Source organism: Arvicola amphibius, chromosome 6, assembly GCF_903992535.2.
Source record: "Arvicola amphibius chromosome 6, mArvAmp1.2, whole genome shotgun sequence".
Classification (NCBI taxonomy): Eukaryota; Metazoa; Chordata; class Mammalia; order Rodentia; family Cricetidae; genus Arvicola; species Arvicola amphibius.
In genome coordinates, this window is record NC_052052.2 from 29,641,307 (window position 1) to 29,668,687 (window position 27,381).

A 27,381-nucleotide genomic window follows, 5' to 3' on the forward strand; every position below is an offset into this window, starting at 1 on the left:
GCTTTCCCATCCTCACCCACAAGAAGTCAGTGTGTAACCAAGTTGGGAACTTTTATTTACACAAAGGCCAGAATGGGTGTGGGCAAAGGGGACTGAAAAACAGCAATGCCAGAAACCAGGGAGATGGTGTTTAAATACCCAGATGGGAGGCAGAAAGGCAATAGTGGGCCTGGCCTAAGGATTGCCAGCTCAGGGTCCTCACCCTCAGCAGACACCCAATAAAAATAAGTCCAGACAGTGGGAATGGATGAGGACCATCAGAGGCCTACCTACCCCAAGAGTGGAATGGCCAGCACGGAAAGGCACGGATGAGGGATACTCTGGGAAGAAAGGGCACCCCCGTTCCCTCAGGAGGGAGTGCTCTCTCTCCCCAACCCCTCCCTCACTGAACTTGTCTTCAGGACCCCTGGGTTCCAGTCAAGGTCCTGAGAAATCTAGCCTCCTGAGCTGGGGCTGGGGTGCATGTCCATTCAGAGGGGACCCAGGATGCTAATAGGCTCTGTCCTGGCTGGTTGCTCATGGCCCCTTGATGGACCCAGGCTCTGTGAGACGAGCAGAGGCGTAGGCTGAAGCCCCCAGGCAGGCGGCAGGCTCACAGAAACCAGGCAGCCCCACTGGGCCTGGCCGGCCAGGTCGGCCAGACTCTCCTGGAGCCCCCGGGGATCCTCTGTCTCCATCTTTGCCATTGATTGCCTGGCCAGGCCGGCCAGGAAGACCTTTGAGAAGGAGAGGCAAGACATTGGGAAATGGTCCAGGCAAGGAAAATTAGGCCACGAATATCAGTCACTGAAGGAAGGCACAGACGCTGCCCAACTCCGAGTCTCAGCTCCCGGCTCCCAGCCCCCAGCCAGAACCCCCAGAGACTCCATGCAGAAAACCCAGGACTCCTAATCCCCAAGCTCAGAGACAGAAGGGTGGCTGCACAGGACCAAGGTGTTACCTGGGATCCCTGGGGGCCCGGGCATCCCGGGGTGCCCACGTCCCATTTCTCCTTGGTCTCCTTTCTCTCCACGCTTTCCTGCAGACAAAAAAGTGTTTTTCTCAAACTGAGAAATATTTCTCCCACTATTTAATTTGTTTCATACACATCCATTGTGCCAGTATACTATTGGAAAAAAATTCAGAAGTAACCACAGGGGCTGGTTAGATAAGGGGAGATCCAGATAAGATTTGGAGACTATGTATCAGATAAGGTCTATTATAGTAAAGTGTCTAATAAGAACAGGCATTTACTATGTACCAAGCTGCCCTTGACCTGATCCCCCTTGCCCAGCCTCAGCCCGAGTAGCACTTACCCTTGGGCCCAGTGTTGCCAATCTGACCCACTGCTCCCACGATGCCAGGAATGCCTCGGGGACCAGGATGCCCATGGGGTCCCTGTTTGCCTGGATATCCAGGGGGCCCAGGAGGTCCTGGAGGACCCACCATTCCGGTTGCACCCAGGGCTTCCCGCTTGGCACTCACAGCCACTTCTGCCAGTTGCTCTAAAGGAAACAGGAAGAAGAGGGGCCTGAGATGAGCGTGGATGAGTGTGGAGAAGACAGGGCCTCCTGATGTCTTGGAACCTAAGCTTGCAGACAGAAAAGCCCAACGTTGAGCTTCCTCTTCCCGAGACCCTGTTTTATGGAAGTCTATCCAAAGTTCCACAGTTTCCGGAAGGCAGAGCTGGAATGCACATCCGGGACTCCAGACCCTCCATACATGTAGAGGCTAGTGAAGGGTGACCAGGTACTGGAGTGGGCTGAGGGTAAGGGCTGCAGCCTGTCCCTTACCTTGAATCATTTTCAGTACCACGTCCACGATATGCTGGTCACTGGCAACTCTGCCCTGAGTGTGGAGGATACAATTCATGAAGAAGCCCGGGCCACCAGAACCAACGACTCCTGCAATCTGCCGCCACGCCCCACACCCAGCCCACATGTCACATCCATTCTCTTGATTTGGGGCCAGTCTCCAAAGTAGACAGAGAACCTCGGGGAACTCCCAGCCTTGGGCAATGTGCTGCACCACCCCCCCCCCCCGCCCCGAGAAGATGTCCTTCCTAGAGAATCCCCTAGCCCTGGGGTCCACTCACCACTACTCCTTGTCTCCCAGGTTGTCCTGGCACGCCTCGATCTCCCACCAGTCCTCGGGGTCCGGGAAGCCCGGGATAACCCTGCACTCCTGGGGCGCCCGCATCCCCGCTGGGGCCAGGGTATCCTGGCTCTCCACGGACTCCTTGCTGCCATGGGACCACATGGAGTAAGAAGGCATTGGGAGGGAGGGGAGAATGAGAAGGGAGAAGGCGGGGCCAGAGGGAGGAAAGTGAGGATAGCATCCGCAAGGGAGAGAGGGGAGGGGCTCACCTGTCCCTTGGGTCCCGGCTCTCCCGACTGGCCCTGCAGAGGGAGCAAAGTCAAAAAACCGTGGTACCCCGGAGCATCTCCCCGACTCCCCATCTCACTCCCGTGCCCCGCTCACCTTCTCCCCTTTCTCACCCGGGAGGCCGGCCACCCCCGGGTCACCCTGCAGAAAGAGAACCTCGTGTTAAATGCCGTAGTGGCAACAACGATGAAGGGCGCTGGGTCTACAGGTATGTACAGACCCGAAGCCCCAGGCACCCGACGCCTGACTGCTGGACTGGGCCATTGGAACTCACCACTCCACCTCGGGGCCCTGTCTTCCCTGGGGAACCCTGGAAAAAGAAATTGGGGCATAGTGAAATGTCCTCTCCAGGGAAGGGAGGTCCCCTAGTTCCCTGTTCCTCCTGGTCTAACCCAACCCCACGGCCCACTGCAGCCCAGACTTGGCCCCTTTCCCTTTCCAGGCTCCGATGGTACCTTATCTCCTTTGATGCCTGGCAAGCCTTGGGGTCCTGGAATTCCTGGGGGGCCCTGCTCTCCCTTGGTGCCCTGAGGTGGGGAAAAAACAAAACAATGAAGTAAATTGAAGAACCCACTTGTGAGCCCACTGCCCCCCTCAGCAGTCCTGTCCTCACCTGTCGTCCTTGAGGGCCTGGCTGCCCTACTGGTCCCCTTTCACCCTGATCACCCTGAAATGCAAAAAGGAGCATCGGACATAGGCCAGCCTTTTAAGTGAGGCTGGACTCTCGCAGGACAAGTGCCATCTATCCTGGTTGTCACCAGCAGGGGTCCTACTTATTACTCTTTTTCACAGACCCTTGTCAGAGAGGACCCAGTGCCAACTGCAGCAAGGATCCTTGAAGAGGGGCTGCTTACCTTCTGTCCCATTATGCCCTGTGGACCGATTTCCCCTCGAGGCCCTGGCTCCCCCTGGGAGGAGAAAGGAGAGTCAGCAACAGGCCTGGTGGAACGGCCCTGGCTCAGCCTTCCACACCCTTGGGTCAGCTAACTGACTTCAATTGAGGAGGCTGCCCCAGAAGGCAGAAAAAGTTTGCTTGGGTCAGTGGGACAGGACACTAGACTCAAGATACTCCCCAGGTTTGGACTCCATCCCTTAACCTCACCCAGACCCTACACTGAGGTCAGGGCCTTAGACCTGGAAGGAGATACTCACTTCTTTCCCAGGAGGACCGGAGATTCCAGGGAAGCCCTGCTGGCCTGGTTCACCCTGCAGGAAAACACAGTTCTCATGTCAGGCTAGAAGCTGCCAGTCAGCCCTTAGCCTCAGGTAGGCCCAGGCACCCTGAACAAGGTCTGCAACCAAATAAGCAGGGAAAGTAGGTCCTGTGATCAAATCCTCTGGGCTCCATTGCTTTCCCTGAGTTTGTTACTCCTCTATAGTCCTCTGGGCTCCATTGGTTTCCCTGAGTTTGTTACTCTGTAGTCCAGGCCTCATCGTGCTTCTACTAAGCCAGGATGAGGGCGGGATAAGGTGGTGAGAGAAAGTGGTACGGACTAAGGGGCTTGTGTTTAGGCTGTGTTGAGCCTTCAGTGAGAACTGAGCCTCACAATCCTTGAGCCCCATTTCTCGCTCCCTGGTCCCGTTTTCTGGTAGAACCAAGTCTCTGGGCTTAGGGGTCTCCTCACCTTGTCTCCAGGGCCTCCTTTTGTCCCAGGCTGACCCGGCACACCCTAAAGAAAAAAGTTGGTATTGGTTTCTGCCCTGGCATGGGGAGCTGGGTACATTTGCCACATTGCCCCCATGCCCAATCCAGATTTTCTCCTCCTTGTGGGAGCTAAGCATTCAAAGATCCAGCTATGGTGTCATGAGCTCAGCTGGTTCTCCACCCTGGCTGTGAGTCCTGGAGGGAGAGGAGTGGGTTTTGGACAATGGCCTGTCTATCAGCGTCCATGTCCACGGGAAAGCATAAGGTGAAGATGAGTCTACACAAGCACAGAGAAGCAGGCTGTGGCAGTCCATGCTTCATGAGGGGGGAGGGCGGGCACTCACAAGCTGAACTCCAGACACCTGTGACATGAGGAGGCGAATCAAGAAGGCCAGAGACCAGCAAAGGGTTAATGGTATGGAAAGAGAAAAGCCACTGCAGCCGAGCGGTGGTGGCACAAGTTTTTAATCCCAGCACTCAGGATCTCTGTGAGTTCGAGGCCAGCCTGGTCTACAGAGTGAGCTCCAGGACAGCCAAGGCTGCACAGAGAAACCCTGTCTCAAAAAACCAAACCAAAACAAAACAAAAACTGTCCAAATGATGAGGCGGCCTGCACCAGGCCAGGAGCTACACAGACAGCAAGGAGGTGATGTGATGACAGGGTCAGACCTCGGCTGCAGATTTTTACCCCCTCAGCTTCTCCCACCCTCACATAGACACAGGCAACAGACTGACTGGCTCCCTGAGGCCAGATCAACTTGCCTGTGGGCAGCCTCCTGTTGATACTCACCGCTAGGCCCTGGTGGCCTGGGCTTCCTGGCCGCCCCACCTGACCTGCGCTGCCCTGGTGAGACAGACAACCAGAAACACAGATCAGAGGCTCCTACCCTATGTCCAGAAGCAAGGTGACCTGCCTCGGACACACTGAGAGCTGCTGGGTTCAGAAGCCTCGAGGATTGGTGACAGAGCTCACCGGCCTGAGGAGGAACAGACCTGACCCTGCCCAGCTCCACCAAAGCTCCTCACGCTTACCTTCATGCCGGGTATGCCCGGGGTCCCGTCCTTGCCGTCAATGCCTGGAGGACCCTGCTCAGGAAGAATGTTCAAAGGAGACTCATGATAGGAAGCCCCATGGGGCCAAGCCACCCTCCCTGTGACATGAGATGAGCCTCTGTGACAGCTGCAATGTGCAAGCAGAAAGGTTCTGATCACTTCAGAAACACCAGCCCACTGGGGAACAGGTTAAGAGGGACAGACCACACCCTTCCTTTGTGTGGGTTGTTCAAGTTGCTCAGTTGTTCAAGCTTCCCACTATCCTGCCGTGACTCCATACTGTTTGAAGGTAAAGAAACTAAACTAAAAGAAAGTGTATTTGTCGGGTGACTGAGCCAGTAGCCTGCCACAGAGTTCAGTCCAGATCCCCAGCTTTCTCTCCATCCAGGGATGCAGTAAACTGACCAGGGATGGACTCTGAGCACTTACTGTTGTTCCCTTTGGGCCTGTTATCCCCTGGGGTCCTCGGGCACCTTGGCTCCCCTGCAAAGTAGATAGAGATCAGTCGCGGAGCCTAACTGGCTGTGGAGAGGGAACAGCCCAGCCCAGACAATGGCTTCTGGGTCCCAGAGTCCTTGTGGCATGGGCCAGACTGCAGAGGTTGAATGGAGACACTGAGAAGTCTGCTTCTGCCCTGACACGAAGGGAGCCGGAGTGGTGGGGGGGGGGGGCAGATCAGTGTGGGAGTGGGGGGAGAGTGCCTGGGCGGTTAGTGGTTCCTGGGAGCCCTGCGTTCATAGACAGTGGTCACTCAGGTAGAGAAACTGTCACCAACAGAGATGGGTGGGTTTCATATTGGGTGGGGGTATCTTGGTTTGAATAAGAGCTATGAAGACAGTATGGGGAAACCGAGGAAAAGCCACAGATGGAGCAGCTGCTTGGTGGCGTTAGAGAATAACTGGACCTTTCATTGCCTTCCTTTTTAATTTTTAAATTACATTTATTTATGTATTTTTTTTATCTATCTTTTCATGTGGGTGGGGGTCAGGACACATGCCATAGCACACGTGGAGGTCAGAGGACAGCTTTCAAGAGCTGGCCCTCTCCTCCCACTGTGTGGGTTCTGGGGATGAAACTCAGGTTGTCAGTCCTGTGGCAGGCGCCTTCCCCTCCCAGCCATCTCTCCAGTTCCAATAATAACATGGCCCTGTGAGGGAAACGTCTTTAATTTTTAGAGATACATTCAGAAGTGTGTAGAGGCAAATGAGATGAGCTAAGGATTTCTTGAAAATAAGCACTAACCAATGAAGGACAGTGAAGGAGGCGTGTGGAAGGGAGCAAGGAGGGAGATGTGGGTGGGGCAGTGAAGTTGCTGTGTGTGTGTGTGTGTGTGTGTGTGTGTGTGTGTGTGTGTGTGTGTGTAGGCAGGACAGTGAAGGGGGCAGGACAGTGAAGGAGGTATGGGCCGGATGGGGAAGGAGACTTAGAGAAGGCAGTCGCTGCAAGTCTCTCTAACCTGGAACGGGGGAGACGGCCATATGGGACTCCCTGTAACAGTCTCTTGACTTTCCTATGTATTTTTAGACTTGCATTAAAAATACAGTTAGCTGAATCTCAACTTGTGGCTTTTCTTTCCCCAAAAACAAACAGTCTTTTTTATTTATATAATTTCTCCTTCTGTTAACGTAACACAAATTTCCTTTCTACCTTCCTCTCATTCCCACCACTTCACAGTACATCTTAGAAGCTACCCCCGGCAGTAAAGGGCGCTTTGTTTACCAAGTTAGAAAATAAAATATGGTGATGCGTGGTGACTCATGTATTCTGTCACCACGGTGAACAGTGACACAAAAGTTACTTTTGGAAAAAAACAAAAACAAAAAAACCCTCTTTTATATATGTCACATGTGGTTTTGCCCAAACTTAAGAGCTGGTCTTGCTGGGTAGAAGTATTTGCCGCAGGAGACTGATGGTCTGGGTCTGGTTTCCAGAATTCACAGGTAGAAGGGAAAAACTGCCTCTTGTTGTTCTCTGGCCCCCATGTGCATGCTGAGGCACGTCTATGCCCATGTATACCGCACGCACACACACACACACACACACACACACACACATTCAACATGCACACACAATAATAATAATAATAATAATAAATGTTAAAATTTGATTAGAATATTGGGCCATTAAAATATAGTGGTACATGTCTTTAATATCAATACTAGGAGGCAGAGGCAGGTGACTGTCCATGAGTTTGAGGCCAGCCTGGTCTACATACCAAGTTCCAAGACAGCCAAGACTATTAAATAGAAATCTTGTCTCAAAAAAAAAAAAGTGTTAGTTTTTGTTTGTTTGTTTTTCAAGACAGGGTCTCTCTGTATAGTCCTGGCTGTCCTGGAACTTGATCTGCAGACCAGGCTGGCCTTGAACTCACAGATATCCACCTGCCTCTGTCCCCCAAATGCTGGGATTAAAGGAATGTGACGTGGGGGCTGGAGAGATGGCTCAGTGGTTAAGAGCACCGACTGCTCTTCCAGAGGATCCAGGTTCAATTCCTAGCACCCACTTGGCAGCTCACAACTGTCTGTAACTCCAGTTCTAGAGGGTCTAACACCCTCACACCAATGCACATAAAATAAAATTAAATAGATTTTTAAAACAGGCATGTGATACCATTGCCTGGCTTAAATGTAACAACTTATTAAAGATAATATTGAGGTAGAATTATTAGTTCAAAGATGCACACTTGAATTCTTATAGACACTGTCAAAGTTTACCAGTTAACACTCTGCAGTGGCACAGGGAAGTAGATAATGCTCCATTAGCTCTACTCCGCCCAGGCTTTCCACTCACCAAGCCACTGAAAGCATGATTTCCTTGCTCTTGCTAAATATAATACCAACTTTGTACCACATGAACATAAAATGCCCAAAGAGGCCAGAGGAAGGTGTTGGAACCCCTGGAACTGGAGTTATACAAGATTGTGAGCTGCTGGTGGCTGCTGGAACTCGAACCTGGGTCCTCTAAAGAACAAGTGCTCTTAAATGTTGAACCATCTCTCTGCGCCCCCCAACTCCTTCTTTAAAAGACATGGTCTTACTATGTAGCCAAAAGTGGACTGGAACTCTCTATAGAGACCAGGTTGTCTTTGAACTCACAAAGATCCACCTGTCTCTGCCCTCCAAATTCTGGAATTGAGGTGTGTACCACCACGCCTAGCTCATATTTTTTAATTTAAAAAAATTCTTTGGCAATTTCATATATGTATATAACGTATTTTGGTCATTCACATTCCTGTTACCTCTCTCTCACCCCCTCATTCCTGCTGAACCCCCCTTCTTCCCAATGTGTTCCCCTCTTACTCTCAGGCCTTTTTATTTGTTTGGTGGTATTGATATTATTATTATTGATATTATTATTATTATTATTGGTATGTATGGGTATGTGTGTGCATGTGTGTGTTAGGGAACACACATGTGCTAGAGCGCTTGTGTGAGGATCAGAAGACAGCTCTGCAGAACTGGTTCTCTCTTCCCTCCACCTTTAGGTGGGTTCCGGGGACTGAACTCAGGTCACTACCACCCGTTTTATGTGACTGAGTATGATGAGGGTTCCTCTATATGTGCATAGGTGGAATCATTTACTAGAATATGGGCAACTTACTGCCATACTCAAGAAAACGACGCCCCTTCCCCAGGCAACCATGCAGGCTTCCCAAGCCCACACACGCTGCTCGGTTTTCTGTGATTTTAAAACTGCTCAGAAAGCCAGGAGTGGTAGTGCATGCCTTTAATCCCAGCACTAGAGAGGCAGAGACAGAGATCTATGTGAGTTCTAGGACAGCCTGCTGTACATAGTGAGTTCCAGGATAGCCAGGACTATGTAGAAAGAAACTATCTTAAAAAAAAAATAAAAAATAAATAAACCCTGCTCAGGAAAAGGATTTATGAATCAGAAAAAAGAGATGGTGGGGAGGGAGGGAGGGAGTTGAGTGACTGTGTGGAAGCCTTGGGATCCAGACCAAATCCCATTAGTTCCATGGTTAATTTGCTGGAATTTCATTGTCTGGCCCCAGTGGCTACAGGACTGAATCCCAAGGCTTCTAGTGAAGTCTGACATAGCAAGCAAACTGGATTCTCAGCACAGATTATCAGACACTCCCCCCACACCCAGAAGTCACCCCCATGCAGACTGTCAGGCACACATAAATGCCTGTGCGTGCACACACCAGCATTGATGGAGATAATCCCTTCCTAGTACTCTCCAGGAGTTCTGATCAGACAAGGATCTCCTGAGAACTTACCACATTCCCCTTCTCACCAGTTCGGCCTGGTGGCCCCCTTGGTCCTTCTTCACCCTGGCACGAAGGAGACAAGAGTCCAAGTCACATGACCCCATAAAGACCAGCACCCACTTTGAAGCCACAGACCTCTAGGGTCTGGGGACAGGAGCAGGCTTACCGGTGGCCCAGCAGCCCCGATGGAGCCCACCATGCCTTTATATCCACGAGGACCCTGGGGAAAAAAAAAAGATTGTGGGTCAGTCCTGGTTGGACTCTGAAGGTAAGAGTTCTGGTCCCAGCAACTCTTGTAGGACAGCTATAGACTCACCGTCTCTCCCTTAGGTCCTGCCACACCTGGGTAGCCCCTGATGCCCTGGGGACCCTGTCAAAAAAAATGCCAGTGAAAACAACTGCTCTTTTTGGTCCCCATCCCTTCCCACAATGCCCCTCTGGGCAGAGTGTCCGTATCTCCTGTGTAGATGTAGAGAGGAACCTCCCAGGGGCCCTGAAAGGAACAGTGGCAGGCCTGGACTTTGGCCGGGTCTTCTGGTGGGCAACCTTGTTCCTGTCCACTCTATCCCTGCAGCCGGTGTCAGCCTTTCACCCCACCCAGGCACTCCCAGCCAAACACGGATTTCTTTTATAGAGGCCAAAGCAGGTGAATGGTTCCATTAAATGGCTCCTGGGACAGAGGGCATAACAGTGAGGTGTTTCTTACCGGTGGTCCAGGGATGCCTTGCTCTCCAGAGGCACCCACATCTCCCTTGGGGCCCTAAGTGTAAGGAAAAGCTGTCAGACTGGCAGCAAATGCAAGACAAGCAGACACCAGCAACCTTTCCCAGCAGACAGCCAGGCGGGACAATTAGAAAACAAGATATCTCATATCACATGAAAAAGGGACTCAACAAGAGACTCCATTGGGTTGGGTGGCGATGGTGCATGCCTTTAACCCCAGCACTTTGGAGGCAGAGGCAGGTGAATCTCTGAGTTCAAGGCCAACCTGGTCTATAGAGTGAATTCCAGAACAGTCAGGGCTACTCGGAGAAACTGTCTTAAAAAACCGAAAAACAAAAATCGGGGGGGAGGGGGGGAGAGACATAGAGGGAAGGAGGGAGGGAGGGAGGGACGGAGGGAAAGAGAGGTGTATAACATTGACCTCCTGCCTCCCAGTTTAAGGATCTGCCCTTGAACCCATCGGGACAGGGGAGGAATGAAGAATGTGGCAGGTGTCTCCAGGATTGTCTCCCCATAATCCTCACCCTCATCCTGATCCTTAGCTCTCATACTCACCGGCTTCCCCTGGCGACCAGGATCGCCCAGAATCCCCCGCTTGCCTGGATGCCCCTGAAGGGAAGGAGGGAACTCAGCCCCAGGTCCCCTCCAAGCACCTGCCCCACCCTCCCAAGACAAGCCACCCCTTCACCTTCACTCCTTGCAGCCCCTGGGGGCCTTTCGCACCAGCTGGACAGTTGGTTGGACACTGGAAAGAACATTCTGTAAGGCCAGAGGTCTCTTGCCCGGCCAGGGCCAGCCGAGCAATGCTTCCCAGAACTCGCTCCCCATCTCCCATTGAAAGCCCCCATCAGTCTCTCCAGACCCCGTTTCTCACCAGGAGATCCGCACTCCCTTCCAGGCCCTGGATGGTTCCTGGTTGACCCTGAGAGGAGATACAAAATGATGAGATAGAGCCTGACCCGTCCCCTCTGCAAGCCACTTCCTCAGGAGCACATGGCCATCCAGGAGGGTTGAGGACACTTACCGGTTTCCCAGGAGGTCCTGGGGGCCCTGATGGTCCCTCTGGTCCTGGATCTCCCTGGGAGCAAAAAAAGCCCAAATCACAACAGCATCCTGCCGGGCCCCATTTTATCCCTGCTCTTCCTCCACTTCCTACCACCGGTCCATCCAGGTTACTCTTTAGGGCACCTCCAGAGAGCTGCCACAGTAAGAAGATCCAGGAGACTGGCAGGTGATACCAGCCCTGAGCCTCCCAGAAGACTTGCTGCAAGCCCAGGTTCAACAAGAGAGGGTTCTGCCCCAGAGGGAGTTCCTCGTGGGGCAGAAGCAATCCAGAAGCTCCCAGAAAGCCTGCCCCAGACTGTCAGTCTTGGCTTGCAGGCAAGAGGCAGAGGCAGAGGGTCAGTAGGCTTACCTTGGGGCCTGGGGTTCCAATCTCACCAGGGAGGCCCACGGGTCCAGGTGGTCCCTGTGGGTCAGAGAGATGGTTGTTCAGGATGCCTCACAGCGTCCACCTTAGATAGGAAGTTAGGGACAGGCACCAAAAGTCTCTTCTCTACCGTGTCTATTCAAACAATTCCAGAAAGACTGGATTGTGGGGCTCTAAGGACCAGACCATTCCAGACTCAGCAAGCTGACCATTCATGGCACCAACACAACATGCAGGCTGTTCCTCAAGATGGAGACTCCCCTAGAAGCCCTCCTTTCCTTCCCCAGCTCCCTGCCCTACCCCTATAACTTACAGGAGGGCCAGCAAATCCAGGGCCCTGCAATAGAAATAAAGGAAATCAGATTTACGGCTCCCATCCGCAGGTCCTCCCAGCCCCCAGAGGGTCCCTCTATACACTTGTAGGTGCTACTCACCGGCAGGCCAGGGGGCCCTGGGAGCCCAGGCTGACCCTGCAGGAGCAATGAGAGAGACTCAGAGGCTGGAGAAGGCTGGGGTCCATACCTCACTCTACTGCAGCCCCTCCAAACACTGACCTTAATTTGTCTTCAATAAGCACCCAGCAGTCACTTACCTTGACTCCAGGGGTCCCCATGGGGCCAGGTTCTCCCTTGGCTCCCATTAAACCCTGGGGGAGAAAGAGATGGTAGGATCATTGAAGCAAACCTGCCCTTAGCTCACAGGGCAAGGCAAGTCTAGAGGATTCTAGGCTTCCCAATCCAGCTGGAGGCCTGGGGATCTTAACTTTCTCTTTTCCCTTTTCTCTCTCTTTTTTTTTGGGGGGGGGACTTGTTTGTTTGTTTTGAATCTTGGGAGGTAAGCAAAACAATTATTTCCCTTTTGAAATATATTTATTTATTTAGGTATTTTTAGGGATAGTTTTTTTGTTTTTGTTTGTTTGTTTGTTTGTTTGTTTTCTGTGTAGTCCTGGATGTCCTGGAACTTGCTCTCTAGACCAGAGATCTCAGAACTCAGAGACCCACCTGCCTCTGCCTCCAGAGTGCGGGTATTAAAGGCATGTGCAACCATGCCTGGCAAGTATCCTTTGGTTGTGTTGCTGAGATAGAAGTTTTGAACCCACTACAGTCCCAAGGATGACTTTGAATTTCTGAGACTCTCTTCCCCACCTCCTGAGTGCTGGGCTTACAGACGTGTACTGCCATGCCCAGTTGTGATGCTAGCACTTCACCAATGAGCTACATTCTCAACCCAATTACCCTCCTTTGAGAGACCTGAAACTAAGACTCAAAGACCTGTGGGCTCAACCTCACTTCTCCCAGTTGGAGTCTAGGGTACTCAGACGTGGATCTGAACTGGTGATGCTCTCCATGTCTGCTCTGGGTAACTTCTGAAAGCCTTCATTTTCTCATTTGCAAATGAATTAACACTCTCAGCTCTCTGGGCAGAGTAAGCACTGACCAAGCTAGAGTGAGGCTGTGTGTTTTGTGATCTTTGTAGGGTGTGGATGGGGAGTTTAAAGGGGCCCTGCTGTCTGCAGCCCTGATCATACCCCTTGAATCGGCAAACAGCCACAATTCAAAGAGGCTTCTCTTTCCCCCCCCCCCCATCTTTCAGAGTCTGCCATGTACTTCCACCAAATAACTATCCCCACCTTCCTCAGCCCTCAGGAATTTGTGGCTTTGAGGTCTATGGGAACTCCATAATGATGTTCCTTCCCTGAGCTGGACCAGAACTGCAGAGGGGATGAGCAAGGGAAGGGGGAAGGGATGGCGGTGAGGGGTTGGGGAGCAAAGGCAGGATACACAAAGGCTGTGCAATCCTTAGAGGCCAGAAGGGTGAGACCAAGTCCTCACACCTGCAGACAGGAGGGACAATCCTGCAGCTCACAGAAAGCAAAGGCCCTCTCGGGCTCCCAGTGCCAGAGATCCGAGGCTAGAGATCCACGTCAGGGTGGATATGGGATAGGAGTGAGGTCATAGCTGTTATGAAATGGGTCCTGAATGGCTATAGAGCCACCATCTTGCTACCATTCTCTTTCATTTCTTGAGACAGGGTTTCCTGGCTGCCCTGGAGCTAGGTCTTAGCTCTATAGACCAGGCTGGCCGCAGACTCACAGAGATCCGCCTGCCTCTGCCTCCCCAAGTGCTGGGATTAAAGGCATGCGCCACTGCCGCCTGGCCTTGCTACCCTTTTTAATCAGACACACGTGAAGAAGTCAGAATCAGCCTCTCCCCAGCCTCGGGTACTCACATCCACGCCAGGCTTTCCATCCGGCCCATCCGGCCCCGGTTTGCCAGGCTCTCCTTTGGATCCCTTGAAATCAGAAGCAGAACATATTAGCCAGAGGACAGCAAGCACTGGAAGAGTCAAAGGTCAAAGAAAAACAAAAAAACATAAAGAGCACTCACCGGAGGACCGACTTTTCCCGGAGGCCCCTTGTCACCCTGCAAGACACAAGCTGATGAGACAACATCTATGGCTCCTGCCTCCCTAGAGGATGTGGACAAGTCTGGCTGATGCCCCAGAGAGTCTCCTCTCTGTTTTGTGCTGAGATCTGCACTTTTTAAAAAACAAAACAAAACAAAAACAGCCCCCTTTGCTCAAAACAAACAAAAATGAACTGAGCACCGGCCTTTCTTAGTTCCAGCATTCAGGAGGCAGAGGCGAGACAAGGGTAAGTATGTGCGTTCAAGGCCAGCCTAGTCTACCAGTGAATTTCAGGACAGCCAGGGCTAGCTATGTAAAGAGACCTTGTCTAAATTAAATTAAATAAAAACAAAACAAAATACAAGTGCATTAACACCAGGCCAGCCGACTGAGATGGGCATTTAGTCGGGATTTTGGGCATGCTGATGTTGGGCAAGTACTACGAAGTCCCCAGGTTTCAAGTTTGTTGGGAGAACTGATTAAGCAAGTGACAAAACGAATGATTTTTTAAAAAACCTTTCAGAGAAATTTGAGGGGGAGGGAAATGAGGTGAGTAGTGGCTGTCAGTTAGGAAAGCCAGAGACTGCAGCGGAGGCAAGGATCAAGAGGGCCGGCAAGGGGGTAGATTCAAAACGTTCTCAAGAAAAAAAGGTTCTCTTTCCCATGTGACAAAGGATCGTTGGTGGGAGACTGGCATGGCCCTGTAGTCAGATTTAGCCCCGGAGAGGCCCCCAGGAATTCTGGAGCCAGCAGCGGCATGAGCCTGGCTGGGGTCCAGCGCCCTGAGTTTGGGGGTGGGGGCACCAGGCTGAATAGGAGTCTGTTCGAACAGTAAACATCCAGCCGACCTCCTGGGGGAGCCTCCCGAGTAAGCCTGTTAACTCGCTGCACACTCAGAGAGCAAAGAACCAGCCCAGGCGATTCTAAACCGGGAAGCTAAAGCAAAAAAAAAGAGATAGGAGTGTGGCCCCGGCTGGTCAGCTGTCTACCCGAGGCTCCCCAGCTACCTTAAAGAAGTGTGTCAGGGGACAGCGGGAGGGGGTAAGAGGAGGAAGGGAGGGAGGGGATAAGGACTCGCTGTGAGCTGAGGCCGGCAATAGAACAGCAGGCCCTTGTTGCAGAGTGGCTACGACAGACTCCCCATTTCAGGGCTGGTTTGGGGTTTTCACTGAACAAACGGGCTCCTTGTGGTCTCTGCAGGCGCCACGTCCCGGCAACAGGGGGTGCTAAACTTCCAGGCGTCCCCACCCCTGTGCTCACAAAGTTCTCCTTTGTGGACAGACAGCCTTCCTTCCGCTCAAGTCTTAAGTTAGATACTCACGTCGATGCCATCAGAACCCGGCACTCCTGGTGGCCCTGGTGGCCCTGGAGGACCCGGCTCTCCTGGAGGACCTTTCTGAAAACACACACAAGAATGCAGCTCTCAGACAGTATGCAGAACTGAGCTCCCGGGGACTGCTGGGGACCCCGAAAGTGAAGGTGCCTAGGGCGGCAACTCCCCAAGGAAACGGAACTCCACGGGGAGTTTGTTGAGCAGCTACTGTGTGCCACCTACTCATTATTTTATGGATTACTCAGAACTATAGGGGGTACTATTAGGAGTGACAGGAGGAGGGTGAAGAAACACACACAGGAATATTAAAGGTTCGTGGCTACAGTAAAAGATGAAATCACAATTGCACCCTAGGTCAGCCAACTTCTTCCCCTGGACCACACTGTGCTTGTACTGTCATGGGTGGGAAATAGATAAAGATACCATTCGCTCAAGTCACAGATGATGTAAGGTGGCGCCTAGCCCTCGATGGATGGCACTTCAAACTAGTATTGTTTTCTAACCAACCACAGATACAGGGGGTGAACGTGCACCTCTCCCTCGTCCCCTGGTGCGGGTTAAGTACCCGCACAGAAGGGAGATGTGAAGAAGGGAAACTGGTTCTATTCTCACTTGGTTCTCCCTGAGGTGATTCTCGTAGCGGGCCAGCCCCGAGTCAGGAAGATGTCTCGCTGGCGCTAGGTGACCTGAAGTGCCCGGCTAGCACCCCACAGGCAAGCTGCGCCCCACACCAGCACCGCTTGACTTGCGGGTGGATGCCAGGCCCAAGGTCCCCGTTAGGTCCCACTCGGAGCATTCCTTCCCTAGACCCCAGCTCCCCAGACGGGAGCTCACAAGCCGGTCAGAGGAGATGCACTGGGGCGACAGAGAAGTCAGGCTGGAGCCCGGGCCCCTTAGGAGATTCCGGGGGCGGAGGCTCGGCTGTCGACTGAATGGCCACCATTGTCTCCGCCACCACCTGGGCTCTCTCTGCTGCCAGGACCCAGCGCCAGCTCCTGCCCCGATGCTGCCTGTCCAAGGCCGAGCATCCTGGGACAGAGTCCCTTTGGCTCCAGGGCTGATCAGTCTCCCCTCAGTGCCCCCTGAATGTCCGGTATGCACCCTCCCAGCGGCTCTGTCCTCAGCTGCCCCTCAGGCTAGAGACGGCCTAGAGCAGATCCCCAAACTTCTGGATCCTAAACCCAGGCTCTGTACCCAGGACTTCGGTGCCAGAGAGGCGGCGGGACTTACGATCTGAGCCAGGGCGAGCCCCAGCACCTGGAGGAGAACGACCAAGCTGCGGAGCGCGGGAGTGGTGGCCATGGTGAGCGGCGGGTTCTGGAACAAGGATGCGGGGTCCAGGCAGGCACGGGCAGCGGGGACAGCTCTCTGAGCCACTGGCCGGACCTCCTGAATACGCGGCAGGGCGGGGCAGGGACCCGCAGGACTGTCACCTGAGAGCACTGTGGGAAGGAGGTGTCCAGCTCCGCCCGGCTAGGGGCGGGTCTTCTGTGCCCACCCAGGGACCTCATTCTGATCTTGACTGGAACCCCTAGCTAGGAAGTCCCAGAAACATACGAGGATGCGGGACCAACGATAACCTGCTTTCTCTGTGAAAGGCAGCCGGCCATCGAAGTCCCTTTTCACCCTGCCTCCAAGATCAACGCCTTCCTCCTGATCTGCAGTCCGGTCCGGTACCCTGGCCTGAGCCAGGCCTGTCTGGGTCTCCTATCTTCCAGAACCCAGGCTCAATATTCTGCACACCTGGCCAGGTCCCCACCCTGTTTAGTCCTTAGTAACTGGCTTGGTCCTCTCCATAGACAAACAGGTCCCTGCCATATTAAAACACACCAAAATCTTTCCTGAACTATCCTACTCCAGAATTCTCCATTTGCCTTTTCTCTAGCCCCCCAACTACCGATTCCAGAGGCGTGTCTGTGCCCCTTTTCCTCTTGCCTCCTGCTTCCATTAACCTAGGAGGTTGATCTTCCAGAGGCCACCAGTGAGATCCAAGCATCTTCTTCCATCCTTGAGGCAGGAGGCTGTTAGCATTGGACCTGCCTTGGCCATGCTGTCTTTCCCTCCCAAACATTCACATGCACCACACTCGACCTTCTACAACTATATCTTTTAAACATTAGTTTGTATTTATGTGTATGAGTGGTTTGCAATTCATGCATGCCTGGTTGCCCATGGGGTACCAGATGCCCAGGAATTGGAGTTACAGTAGGGTGTAAGCTCTCGTGTGGGTACTGGGAACAGAACCTGGGTCCTGTGCAAGAACAGCAAGTGGGGCTGGAGAGATGGCTCAGAGGTTAAGAGCACTGACTGTTCTTCCAGAGGACCTGAGTTCAATTCCCAGCAACCACATGGTGGCTCACAGCCATCTATAATGAGATCTGGTGCCCTCTTCTGGGGTGTAGGTATACATGCAGACAGAACACTGTATATAATAAATAAATCTTTAAAAAAAAAAAAAAAAGAACAGCAAGTGCTCTTATGCACGGAGTCATCTCTCCAGGTCCTTACAATTACATCTCAAGGAGGAGTACACGCTCTGTGCAAAGTGTTCCTTAGACGATCAAGCATCACAAGTGTAGTTACACAAACTCAGCTGTAGCTGGACTATCTAATCCTGTGAGACCACCACATATATGAGGTCCACTATCAGCCAAGTGGTAAGTGATGCAGGACTCCACCTCCCTCCCCTGCACCACCTCCCTCCCCTGCACCACCTCCCTCCCCTGCACCACCTCCCTCCCCTAAACCACCTCCCTCCCCTGCACCACCTCCCTCCCCTGCACCACCTCCCTCCCCTAAACCACCTCCCTCCCCTGCAGCACCTCTCTCCCCTGCACCACCTCCCTCCCCTGCACCACCTCTCCCTCCCCTGCAGCACCTCTCTCCCCTGCACCACCTCCCTCCCCTGCACCACCTCTCTCCCCTGCACCACCTCCCTCCCCTGCACCACCTCTCTCTCCCCTGCAGCACCTCCCTCTCCCCTGCAGCACCTCCCTCCCCTGCACCACCTCTCCCTCCCCTGCAGCACCTCTCTCCCCTGCAGCACCTCCCTCCCCTGCACCACCTCCCTCCCCTGCACCACCTCTCTCTCCCCTGCACCACCTCCCTCCCCTGCAGCACCTCCCTCCCCTGCAGCACCTCTCTCCCCTGCAGCACCTCCCTCCCCTGCAGCACCTCTCTCCCCTGCAGCACCTCCCTCCCCTGCAGCACCTCCCTCCCCTGCAGCACCTCCCTCCCCTGCAGCACCTCTCTCCCCTGCAGCACCTCCCTCCCCTGCAGCACCTCTCTCCCCTGCAGCACCTCTCTCCCCTGCAGCACCTCTCTCCCCTGCAGCACCTCTCTCCCCTGCAGCACCTCCCTCCCCTGCACCACTGCCCTCACCCACAGTGTCTCCTGTATGAGGACTTCACACTCAGCGCTTTCCCAGATGATCTTCCCCTGTTCGTGGAAACAATGGACACTTCGTTCAGCAACTCCCCAAACCTACCTGTCTAGTTACCTCTGTCAAGAGTCCCTTTCCTTCCTGTCTGTTCACATGACACTAGCCAGGGGCTGTGGGTTTCAAGCTATCACTAACTACAGGTGTGACCACAGGCACCTCTAGCTACATATATGAAGTCTCGGTTTCTTCCTCTGTAACCGGGGACAATCTGGCTCCCATCTTAGAGAATTTATGTAAGGAATGAAGGAGATAAGTGGCAGGTGCCTGATGTGGGAGAGTCTTCTGTTTGTGTTGATTTCATTCGTTAATAAAGAAACTGCCTTGGCCCATTTAATAGGCCAGCCCTTAGGTGGGTGGAGTAGACAGAACAGGAAGAAGGAAGTGAGGTAGATGGCTCAGTCAGATTGCCATGCCTCTCCTCTCTGGGTCAGAGGTAATGGAGCCAGCCGCCAGGTCAGACATGCTGAATCTTTCCCGGTAAGACACCACTTGTGGTGTTACACAGATTATTAGATATGGGTTAGTCAAGATGTGAGTAAGAGGCTGAAACTAATGGGCCAGGCAGTGTTTAAATGAATACAGTTTGTGTGTTGTTATTTCGGGGCATAAGCTAGCCAGGCAGCCGGGAGCAGGGCGGCGGGAACGCGGCCCACAGCTCCTCACTACAGCTGCCTGATGTTGCACCAACACACAGTGAAGCTTAATACACTTGGGTCCTCACTGTCATTTACTCTTCTTCTTTTTTTTTTAATGACAACTGTGGTTATTTCTTTTTTATTATTATTTATTTATTATGTATATAATGTTCTGTCTGCATGTGTTCCTGCCCACCAGAAGAGGGCACCAGGTCTCATAGATGGTTGTGAGCCACCATGTGGTTGCTGGGAATTGAACTCAGGACCTCTGGAAGAGCAGCCAGTGCTCTTAATCTCTGAGCCATCTCTCCAGCCAAATAGCATCTGGTATGGGAAGCTGGAGACAAGCAAATCAGGAGAACTGGCCAGGGAAAGGGGCTGGAAAGATGGCTCCACAGTTAAGAGCATTTGCTGCTCTTGTAGAGCTCTGGGGGGGGGTTGGATTTCAGGCCCCATATCAGGAGCCTGACAGCCACCTATCCCTCCTACTCCATAAAATCCAATGCTCTCTTCTGGCTGCCACGGGTCAGCACACATAGTGAACACATAAAAAAATGTACACACACACAATGAATAAATAGATGGAAAAATAACCTTCAACATTTCATTTTTTAAAAATTACGTGACAAAGCTAGAGAGATGGCCCGGTGGTTGAGAGCACCTGCTGCCCTTGCAGAGAACCTGGGTTCAATGGCACCCACCTGTCAGCATAGAACCACTTTGAACTCCAGTTTCAGGGGATCTGATGCCCTCTTCTGGTTTCTAAGGGCACCAGGCATGCAAGTGATGCACAGACACACATGCAGGCCAAATACACATACACGTAGATAAAAAAAAAAGTAATTTTAGGATATGTCACACAAAATAAGTAAATCAAAATTGATTTTAAAAAAAGAATCAGTAGTTCAAGGACAGTCTTGGCTATGCAACAAGTTTGAGGTCAGTCTAGGATACATGAGATCCTAACCCCTCTTATTCACCCCCCAAAAAAAATTGAGTCATGGTTGCTCACACCATTAATCCCAGCAGTCTTCAGGCAGAGGTAGGTGACTCTCTATGCGTTGAAGGCCAACCTGGTCTATATATAGTGAGTTTCAGGCCAGCCAGGGCTACATAGAAGACCCAATTTCAAAATAGGGGAGGAAGAAGAGGAAGAGGAAGATAGTTGATATCTTCTCAAGGATATAAAAAAAAAAACCTAAAACTGGAATTCCTTCATATGCCCTGCCCACCACAGGAATTTCCCCTTCAAGAATAAGCCTGAAACTGGGAGCCCACAGGGTCATTCAGGTCCTAGTCCAGAGGGGAGTGTTGTCACAACAAACCCATAGGACAGACATGTCCCCTTTACATCATCAGGTTTAATGCAGGGTTTCCTTTCTTCACCTTTACAAGTTTAAGTTGTAGTTACAGAGATATTTCATTTTGTTGTTGTTGTTTTGTTTTGTTTTTTCGAGACAGGGTTTCTCTGTGTAACAGGTCTAGTTGTCCTGGAACTCGTTCTGTAGACCAGGCTGGCCTTGAACTCACAAAGATTTGCTTGCCTCTGCCTCCCAAGTGCTGGGACGAAAGGCGTGCGTCACCACTGCCTGGTGCTACTTCATATTTCAGCAAAGATGGAATTTGCTTCACAGCTTGTCTTAGTTAGGGCTTTTGTTGCTGTGATGAAACACCATGACCAAGACACAGCTCTGATTTGGCTTGCACATCCATGTCATCAAAGGAAGTCGGGACAGGACTCAAGCAGGCAGGAAGCTGGAGACAGTAGCTCATGCAGAATCCACGAGGGGTGCTGCTTACTGGCTTGCTCAACTTGCCTTCTTTATATGTTTGCTTGTTTTGTTTTGTTTTTGAGACAGGATTTCTCTGTGTAGTCTTGGCTGTCCTGGAGCTAGCTTTTGTAGCCCAGGCTGGCCTCAAACTCAGAGAGGTCTGCCCGCCTCTGCCTCGTGAGTGGTGGGATTAAAGGCGTGCGCCACTGCCTTCTTACTGAACCCAGGACCACTAGACCAGGGATGACCCCACTGGCAGTTGGCTGGGCCCTCCCTCATTAATCATTAATTAAGAAAATGCCCTACAGCTGGACCTTGTAGAGGCATTTTCTCAGTTGAGGTTCCCTCCTTTCAAATAACTTTAGCTTGTGTCAAGTTGACATAACTACCCCAGCCTGGCTGGAGAGATGGCTCAGGGGTTGAGGACTGGCAGCTTTCTAGTGGTCCTGATTTCAATGCCCAGCAACCACATGGTGGCTCAGTCATCTATAATGGGATCTGGTGCCCTCTTCTGGCATGCAGGTGTATATACAGATAGAGGATCGTATACATAAAATAAATAAATCTTTAATAAATAAAATGATCCAAGCCACAGTTATCCACAGATGATGATGGTGATAATGATGATTGAGGGGTTGCTGGATCAAACCCAGGGCCACACATATGCTAGGTAAGTGTTCTCGCTCTGAACCACATTCCCAGCCTGTTTACAGATTAAGATGTTTACATTTTCGATGTGTGTATGTGTATGGATGCATGATTTACATGCCATGACATGCCTATGAAAGTCAGAGGACACTTTCAGGAATTGATTCTTTCTACCATGTGGATCCTGGAGACCTAACTGGCTGGCGACTTTATCTGCTGAGTCATCTTGCTGACCCAGATTTTTTTTTTTTTTTTTTTTTTTTTTTTTTTTTTTTTTTTTTTTTTTTTTTTGAGATAGGGTTTCTTTATACTGCCCAGACTGGCATCCAACTTCAAACTTCCTGCCTCAGCCCTCTCAAGTTTTTATTTTTATTTTATTTTTTGGTTTTTCGAGACAGGGTTCCTCTGTAGCTTTGGAGCCTGTCCTGGAAATTAGCTCTTGTGGACCAGGTTGGCCTCGAACTCACAGAGGGATTAAAGGTATGCACCACTACTACCCAGCTTCAAGTGTTATATAAATTTGATTAATTTTTTAAGAGGGTTTTTAAAGTCTCCAGCACTGATTGCAGAGTTATTTACATTTTGTCATCTTAAAAATTAAATTAACTGGGCTGGAGAGATGGTTCAGCGGTTAAGAGCATTGCCTGCTATTCCAAAGGTCCTGAGTTCAATTCCCAACAACCACATGGTGGCTCACAACCATCTGTAATGAGGTTGGGTGCCCTCTTCTGGCCCAAAGGCATATATTGTATACTAAATAAATAAATATTTTTTAAAAAATTAAATTAACTGATACATAAAACATCCATAACTTCACAGATTTGCACATCGTCCTAACAGGGGCACCATCCTAATCTCTGGGCCACTCCAGTTTTAGCAGATGTGTTGTGAAGCGAGCATCATTTGTCAATTTTGCTTTGTGTTGTGTGATACTTTGACTAAGTATGACCCCATAGGCTAATAGGTTTGAATGTTTAGTCATCAGGGGGTGGTACTGCTTGGGAGGGATTAGGAGGTGTGGCCTTGTTAGAGTAGGTGTGAAGTATGTCACTGGGGGTGGGGTTTGTCGTTCCAAGGGCCCAATCCAGGCCCAGTGGCTTTATCGCTTACTGCCACCTGTGGATCCAGATGTAAAACTCCTAGCTACTTCTTCAGCACCAACTTTGCCTGGATGCTGCCATGCTATGACCATGGACTAAATCTCTGAACTGTGAGCCAGCCATAATTAAATGTTTTCCTTTATAAGAGCTGCTGTGGTCATGGTGTCTCTTCACAGCAATAACAACCCTAAGACACTATGTTGTCATAGTTTTGCATAGTAATAAGCACATTTAGCATTTGGGATGTGTTTTGATGAAGTCTTCATTTGTCATTCAGATGATTTGTCTCTGGTCACACTCCCTGACTTGACGTCTACTTTTATATTAATATAATCACATAAGGTTTAATGTTTAACGTTTTTATGAGATATCATCTTTTATCATTTTACTTCAAGTTTGTTTCTTTGTATTTAAAGTTAATTTTTAAAAATATTTATTTATTTATTATGTATACAATATTCTCTCTCTGTGTGTGTGTGTGTGTGTGTGTGTGTCTGCCGGCCAGAAGAGGGCACCAGACCTCATTACAGATGGTTGTGACCCACCATGTGGTTGCTGGGAATTGAACTCAGGACCTTTGGAAGAGCAGGCAATGCTCGTAACCACTGAGCCATCTCTCCAGCACCTGGCTTGAGTATCTTCTTATACTAGGTGTGCGTTACATCGGACAAAGCAGATGTGCTGGCTCCATTGAGGTCATGCTGTGGCTCCAGATCCAGCAAGACAGAAGCATGCTGAAGTTGGGAACATGGAGAGAGGCTGTGACATCAACACCCTAGAAACATTTTGCTGGGGACCATCTTTGTAACCTCTATCCCAGTAGCCCTGAATTCCCCTAAAAAGCCTCCTCCTTTTCTTCCCTCCTCTTTCCCATGCTTCCTTCTGGAAACATGTGCTTTTTACTCCAGTGAGGATCCGTAGTTTACTAGAGTGTTGTGGATTCATGCTAACTTCCCCATGACTTCCTGGTGAAAGCTAACACGTTTCATCTGGAGTTCTCTCTCTCTCTTTTTTTTTTTTTTTAAGCTGGGTGGTGGTGGTGCACGCCTTTAATCCCAGCACTTGGCAGGCAGAGACAGGTGGATCTCTGTGAGTTTGAGGCCAGCCTGCTCTACAGAGTGAGTTCCAGGACAGGAGCAAGTCTCCAAAGCTACAGAGAAACCCTGTCTCTAAAAAACAAAACAAAACAAAAAAATCTATATTTATTTCCTTTGTGTGTCTGTGTATGTATGTGTTCACACACATGCATGCCTGCCTTCCTTCCTCTCTCCCTCTCTCCCTCTCTCCCTCCCTCCCTCCCTCCCTCCCTCCCTCTCTCTTTTTCTCTCCCTCTCTTCCTCTCTCCCTCCCTCCCTCCCTCTCTCTTTTTCTCTCCCTCTCTCCTTCCCTCCCTTCCCCCTCCTTCTCTCCCTCCCTCCCTTGTTTTTTTTTTTTTTTTTTTGGATCTAGGTCTCATGTAGCCCAGGCTGCCCTCAGACTCACAGACTCACTATGTAGCTGAGGATAACCAGGAACTCATTCCTCTCTGGTCTCCACTTCTCGAGAGCTGGGATTATAAGGTTTAAACGGTGCTGGGGATCAGACCGGGGCATCGCTTGCGCTGGGCAGGCAGTCTCTGCTTTGTATTCTGAATGCACTGTGACTTATATCCTTTGCCCACTCTGCAGTCTTCTGGGGGAACTGTCAGCAGAGACCCCGCCTTAGCTGGTGATTGTCCACTTTCGAGGCAGCACCCCCCCAAATATCCAGCCTGAAATTTGTTACTCCTCAGTGAAGCAGGTCCCCTGACTATGTGGGGTTTTTTACTTTATTTTTTTAAAAGATTTATTTATATATTTATTATGTATACAACATTCTGCTTCCAAGCCGGGCGGTGGTGGCGCACGCCTTTAATCCCAGCACTCGGGAGGCAGAGGCAGGTGGATCTCTGTGAGTTCGAGACCAGCCTGGTCTACAAGAGCTAGCTCCAGGACAGGCTCTAAAGCTGCAGAGAAACCCTATCTCAAAAAACCAAAAAACAAAACAAAACAAAACAAAAAACCAAAAAACCAAAAACAAAAACAAAAACATTCTGCTTCCATGTATTCCCACATGCCAGAAGAGGGCACCAGCTCTCATTAAGGATGGTTGTGAGCCACTATGTGGTTGCTGGGAATTGAACTTAGGACCTGTGGAAGAGCAGCTAGTGCTCTTAACCACTGAGCCATCTCCCCAGCCCCCTTTAATTTCTTTTTTAGATTTATTTGTTTTCTATGTATGAGCATTCTGCTTACAGATGTGTATGCATGACACGCATCTTGGTGCACACGTCGGTCGGAAGAGGGTGTTAGATTCCCTGGAACTGGGGTTGTGGGTGGTTGTGAGTCACTATGTGGGTGTTGAAACCGAACTAGGGCCCCTTCTTTGCAAGACTGCAAGTGCTCTAACCACAGAGCCATCTCTCTAGCCCTTATTTATGTCCGTTTCAAACCAAAGAAAACAGCTTTAGCAGAAAGGACTTTCCCAAGACCACATAGTGATTACCGTTGTTTCCTGCTCAGCGTGGGTCCCCGGGACCTGTGCCTGCTCCCTTTTCCCACTGAAGCCACGGCATGGGGATACTCATTTTGAGCTTTTTACAGAAATGGAAGACAGGGGTCAAGAGGGCAAAGGGACCACAAGATTGTTATTTTATATAGTTGGTTCTGGACGTTCAGAGAAGAGTCCTTGGAATCTTTTGTTTGATGTGAGGTTCGGGAAACTAGGAGTGTTTCAGACTTCCTAAAGCGGGGCTGGAGATCTAGCAGAGATTGCTAATCTCTCGGATTTTTCTTCCACCTCTGGAGGGAAGACAAACCTGACTCGTCCAGGACCGCAAATTAGGCTGGCTGGTGCTCTGGCGCCACCTCGTGGTCACTCTTCGCAGTACAACATGCTGATGAAAAGTTACATAGAAAAGCCCATTTCCCTGGAGCCAAACCGTTAGAACTTGCTGGGAAGGGGCTGGTGGGAAGGCTCAATGGATAAACCACCTGTTGCCAAGCTCGAGGAGTAGTGTTTCAGTGCTGGGAAACTTCTCTCTTCATATGTGTGAGCACACAAATAAATAGTGTGTCTTTGGAAAAGAACTCAGTTTCAGGAAAAATCATGGCTTTAGAGAATCAGAACAGGGCTGAGAGATGACTGAGGCGAAGAGAGCTTGCTGCTTTGTCTTTCTTTTTTTCGAGGCAGAGTTTCTCTGTGTAGCTCTGGCTGTCCTGGCACTTGCTCGGTAGACCAGGCTGGCCTTGAACTGCCTCCCCAGTGCTGGGATTAAAGGTGTGTGCCACTACTACCGGGCTGAGAGCTTGCTGCTTTGACAGAAGACCCAAGTTCAGCTTCCAGAATCCACACTGGGCAGCTGACAACTTCCTGTAACTCCTGCTCCAGGGGATCTGAAAGCCACTTCTGGCCTCCACGGGCACACATGTGCACAACACACCCACCCCCCCCTTATACGTATAATTTTTATATATACATATTTACAGATAATTTTTAAAAAAAGAGTTTGGAATTTGGCTTCAAATAGAATTAGATCCTCATTCTACTCTGTATTGGCTGAGTGACCTCGGGCAAGTCCCTTCATTTCCCTGATCATCATTTCCCTCATTTGTAAAGTGGAGAGCAAGCTCAGTGCAGCCCCTCCTTATATCCAGCGCATGTTTAACATGGAGCCTGGAAAGCTTTAGATGTTTATCGTACGCAGAAGGCACTTCATAGGCAAAGGCAGGGAGCAGGGTGTGCAAGCATTCGGAAGACAGTAGCCACAGCTCCTCCCTCTTCCCTGGGTCTCAGCTGGTCAGTCCCTGCAGCAGGGCAGGGCAGTGGATGAGCCAGCTTGGAGGTATTTATTTTAAAGACATAAGTGTGGGGGCTGGAGAGATGGCTCAGAGGTTAAGAGCACTGGCTGCTCTTCCAAAAGGTCCTGAGTTCAATTCCCAGCAACCACATGGTGGCTCACAGCCATCTGTAACGGGGTCTGGTGCCCTCTTCTGGCCTGCAGGCATACACACAGACAGAATATTGTATACATAATGAATAAATAAATAGATAGATAGATAGATAGATAGATAGATAGATAGATAGATAGATAGAGCCGGGCGGTGGTGGCGCACGCCTTTAATCCCAGCACTCGGGAGGCAGAGGCAGGCGGATCTCTGTGAGTTCGAGACCAGCCTGGTCTACAAGAGCTAGTTCCAGGACAGGCTCCAAAGCCACAGAGAAACCCTGTCTCGAAAAACCAAAAAAAAAAAAAAAAAAAAAGATAGATAGATAGATAGATAAATGTCATTGGCTGAAGGAGGTTCCCCATCACCTCCTCCTTTTCAAAAAAAGACATAAGTGTGTGTGTGTGTGTGTGTGTGTGCATGTGTGTGTGTATATACATGTAAGTGCAGGTGCCTTCAGAGGCTAAGAAAGGGCATCAGGTTCCCTGGTTGTAGTCCCAGGCACTTGTGAGTGCCCGTCTGGGTGCTGGGTCCTGAACTGTGGTCCTCAGCAAGAGCAGCAAGTGCTCTTAACGACTGAGTCATTTCTCCAGCTGTTTGTTTTTAATTTTTTGCTTTGTAGCCTAGGCCGGCCT

The 27,381-nt window shown here is 50.8% G+C and overlaps 1 protein-coding gene across 1 annotated transcript; it reads right to left on the reverse strand.

The window, feature by feature from the left end:
- Positions 1 to 516: 516 nt before the first annotated feature.
- Positions 517 to 16,486, reverse strand: Col9a2 (collagen type IX alpha 2 chain). The gene is made up of 32 exons (XM_038334673.1): positions 16,415 to 16,486; positions 15,173 to 15,247; positions 13,833 to 13,868; positions 13,675 to 13,737; positions 12,038 to 12,091; positions 11,880 to 11,915; positions 11,759 to 11,782; positions 11,431 to 11,484; positions 11,041 to 11,094; positions 10,891 to 10,938; positions 10,705 to 10,761; positions 10,572 to 10,625; positions 10,000 to 10,053; positions 9,610 to 9,663; positions 9,460 to 9,513; positions 9,303 to 9,356; positions 5,492 to 5,545; positions 5,042 to 5,095; positions 4,800 to 4,853; positions 3,990 to 4,034; positions 3,517 to 3,570; positions 3,219 to 3,272; positions 2,978 to 3,031; positions 2,820 to 2,891; positions 2,639 to 2,674; positions 2,461 to 2,505; positions 2,346 to 2,378; positions 2,075 to 2,221; positions 1,773 to 1,827; positions 1,296 to 1,484; positions 941 to 1,018; positions 517 to 716 (listed from the first exon to the last, which is right to left on the reverse strand). Exons 1-32 carry the CDS (start codon positions 16,484 to 16,486, stop codon positions 517 to 519), a joined length of 2,067 nt encoding a protein of 688 aa, XP_038190601.1.
- Positions 16,487 to 27,381: the final 10,895 nt, after the last annotated feature.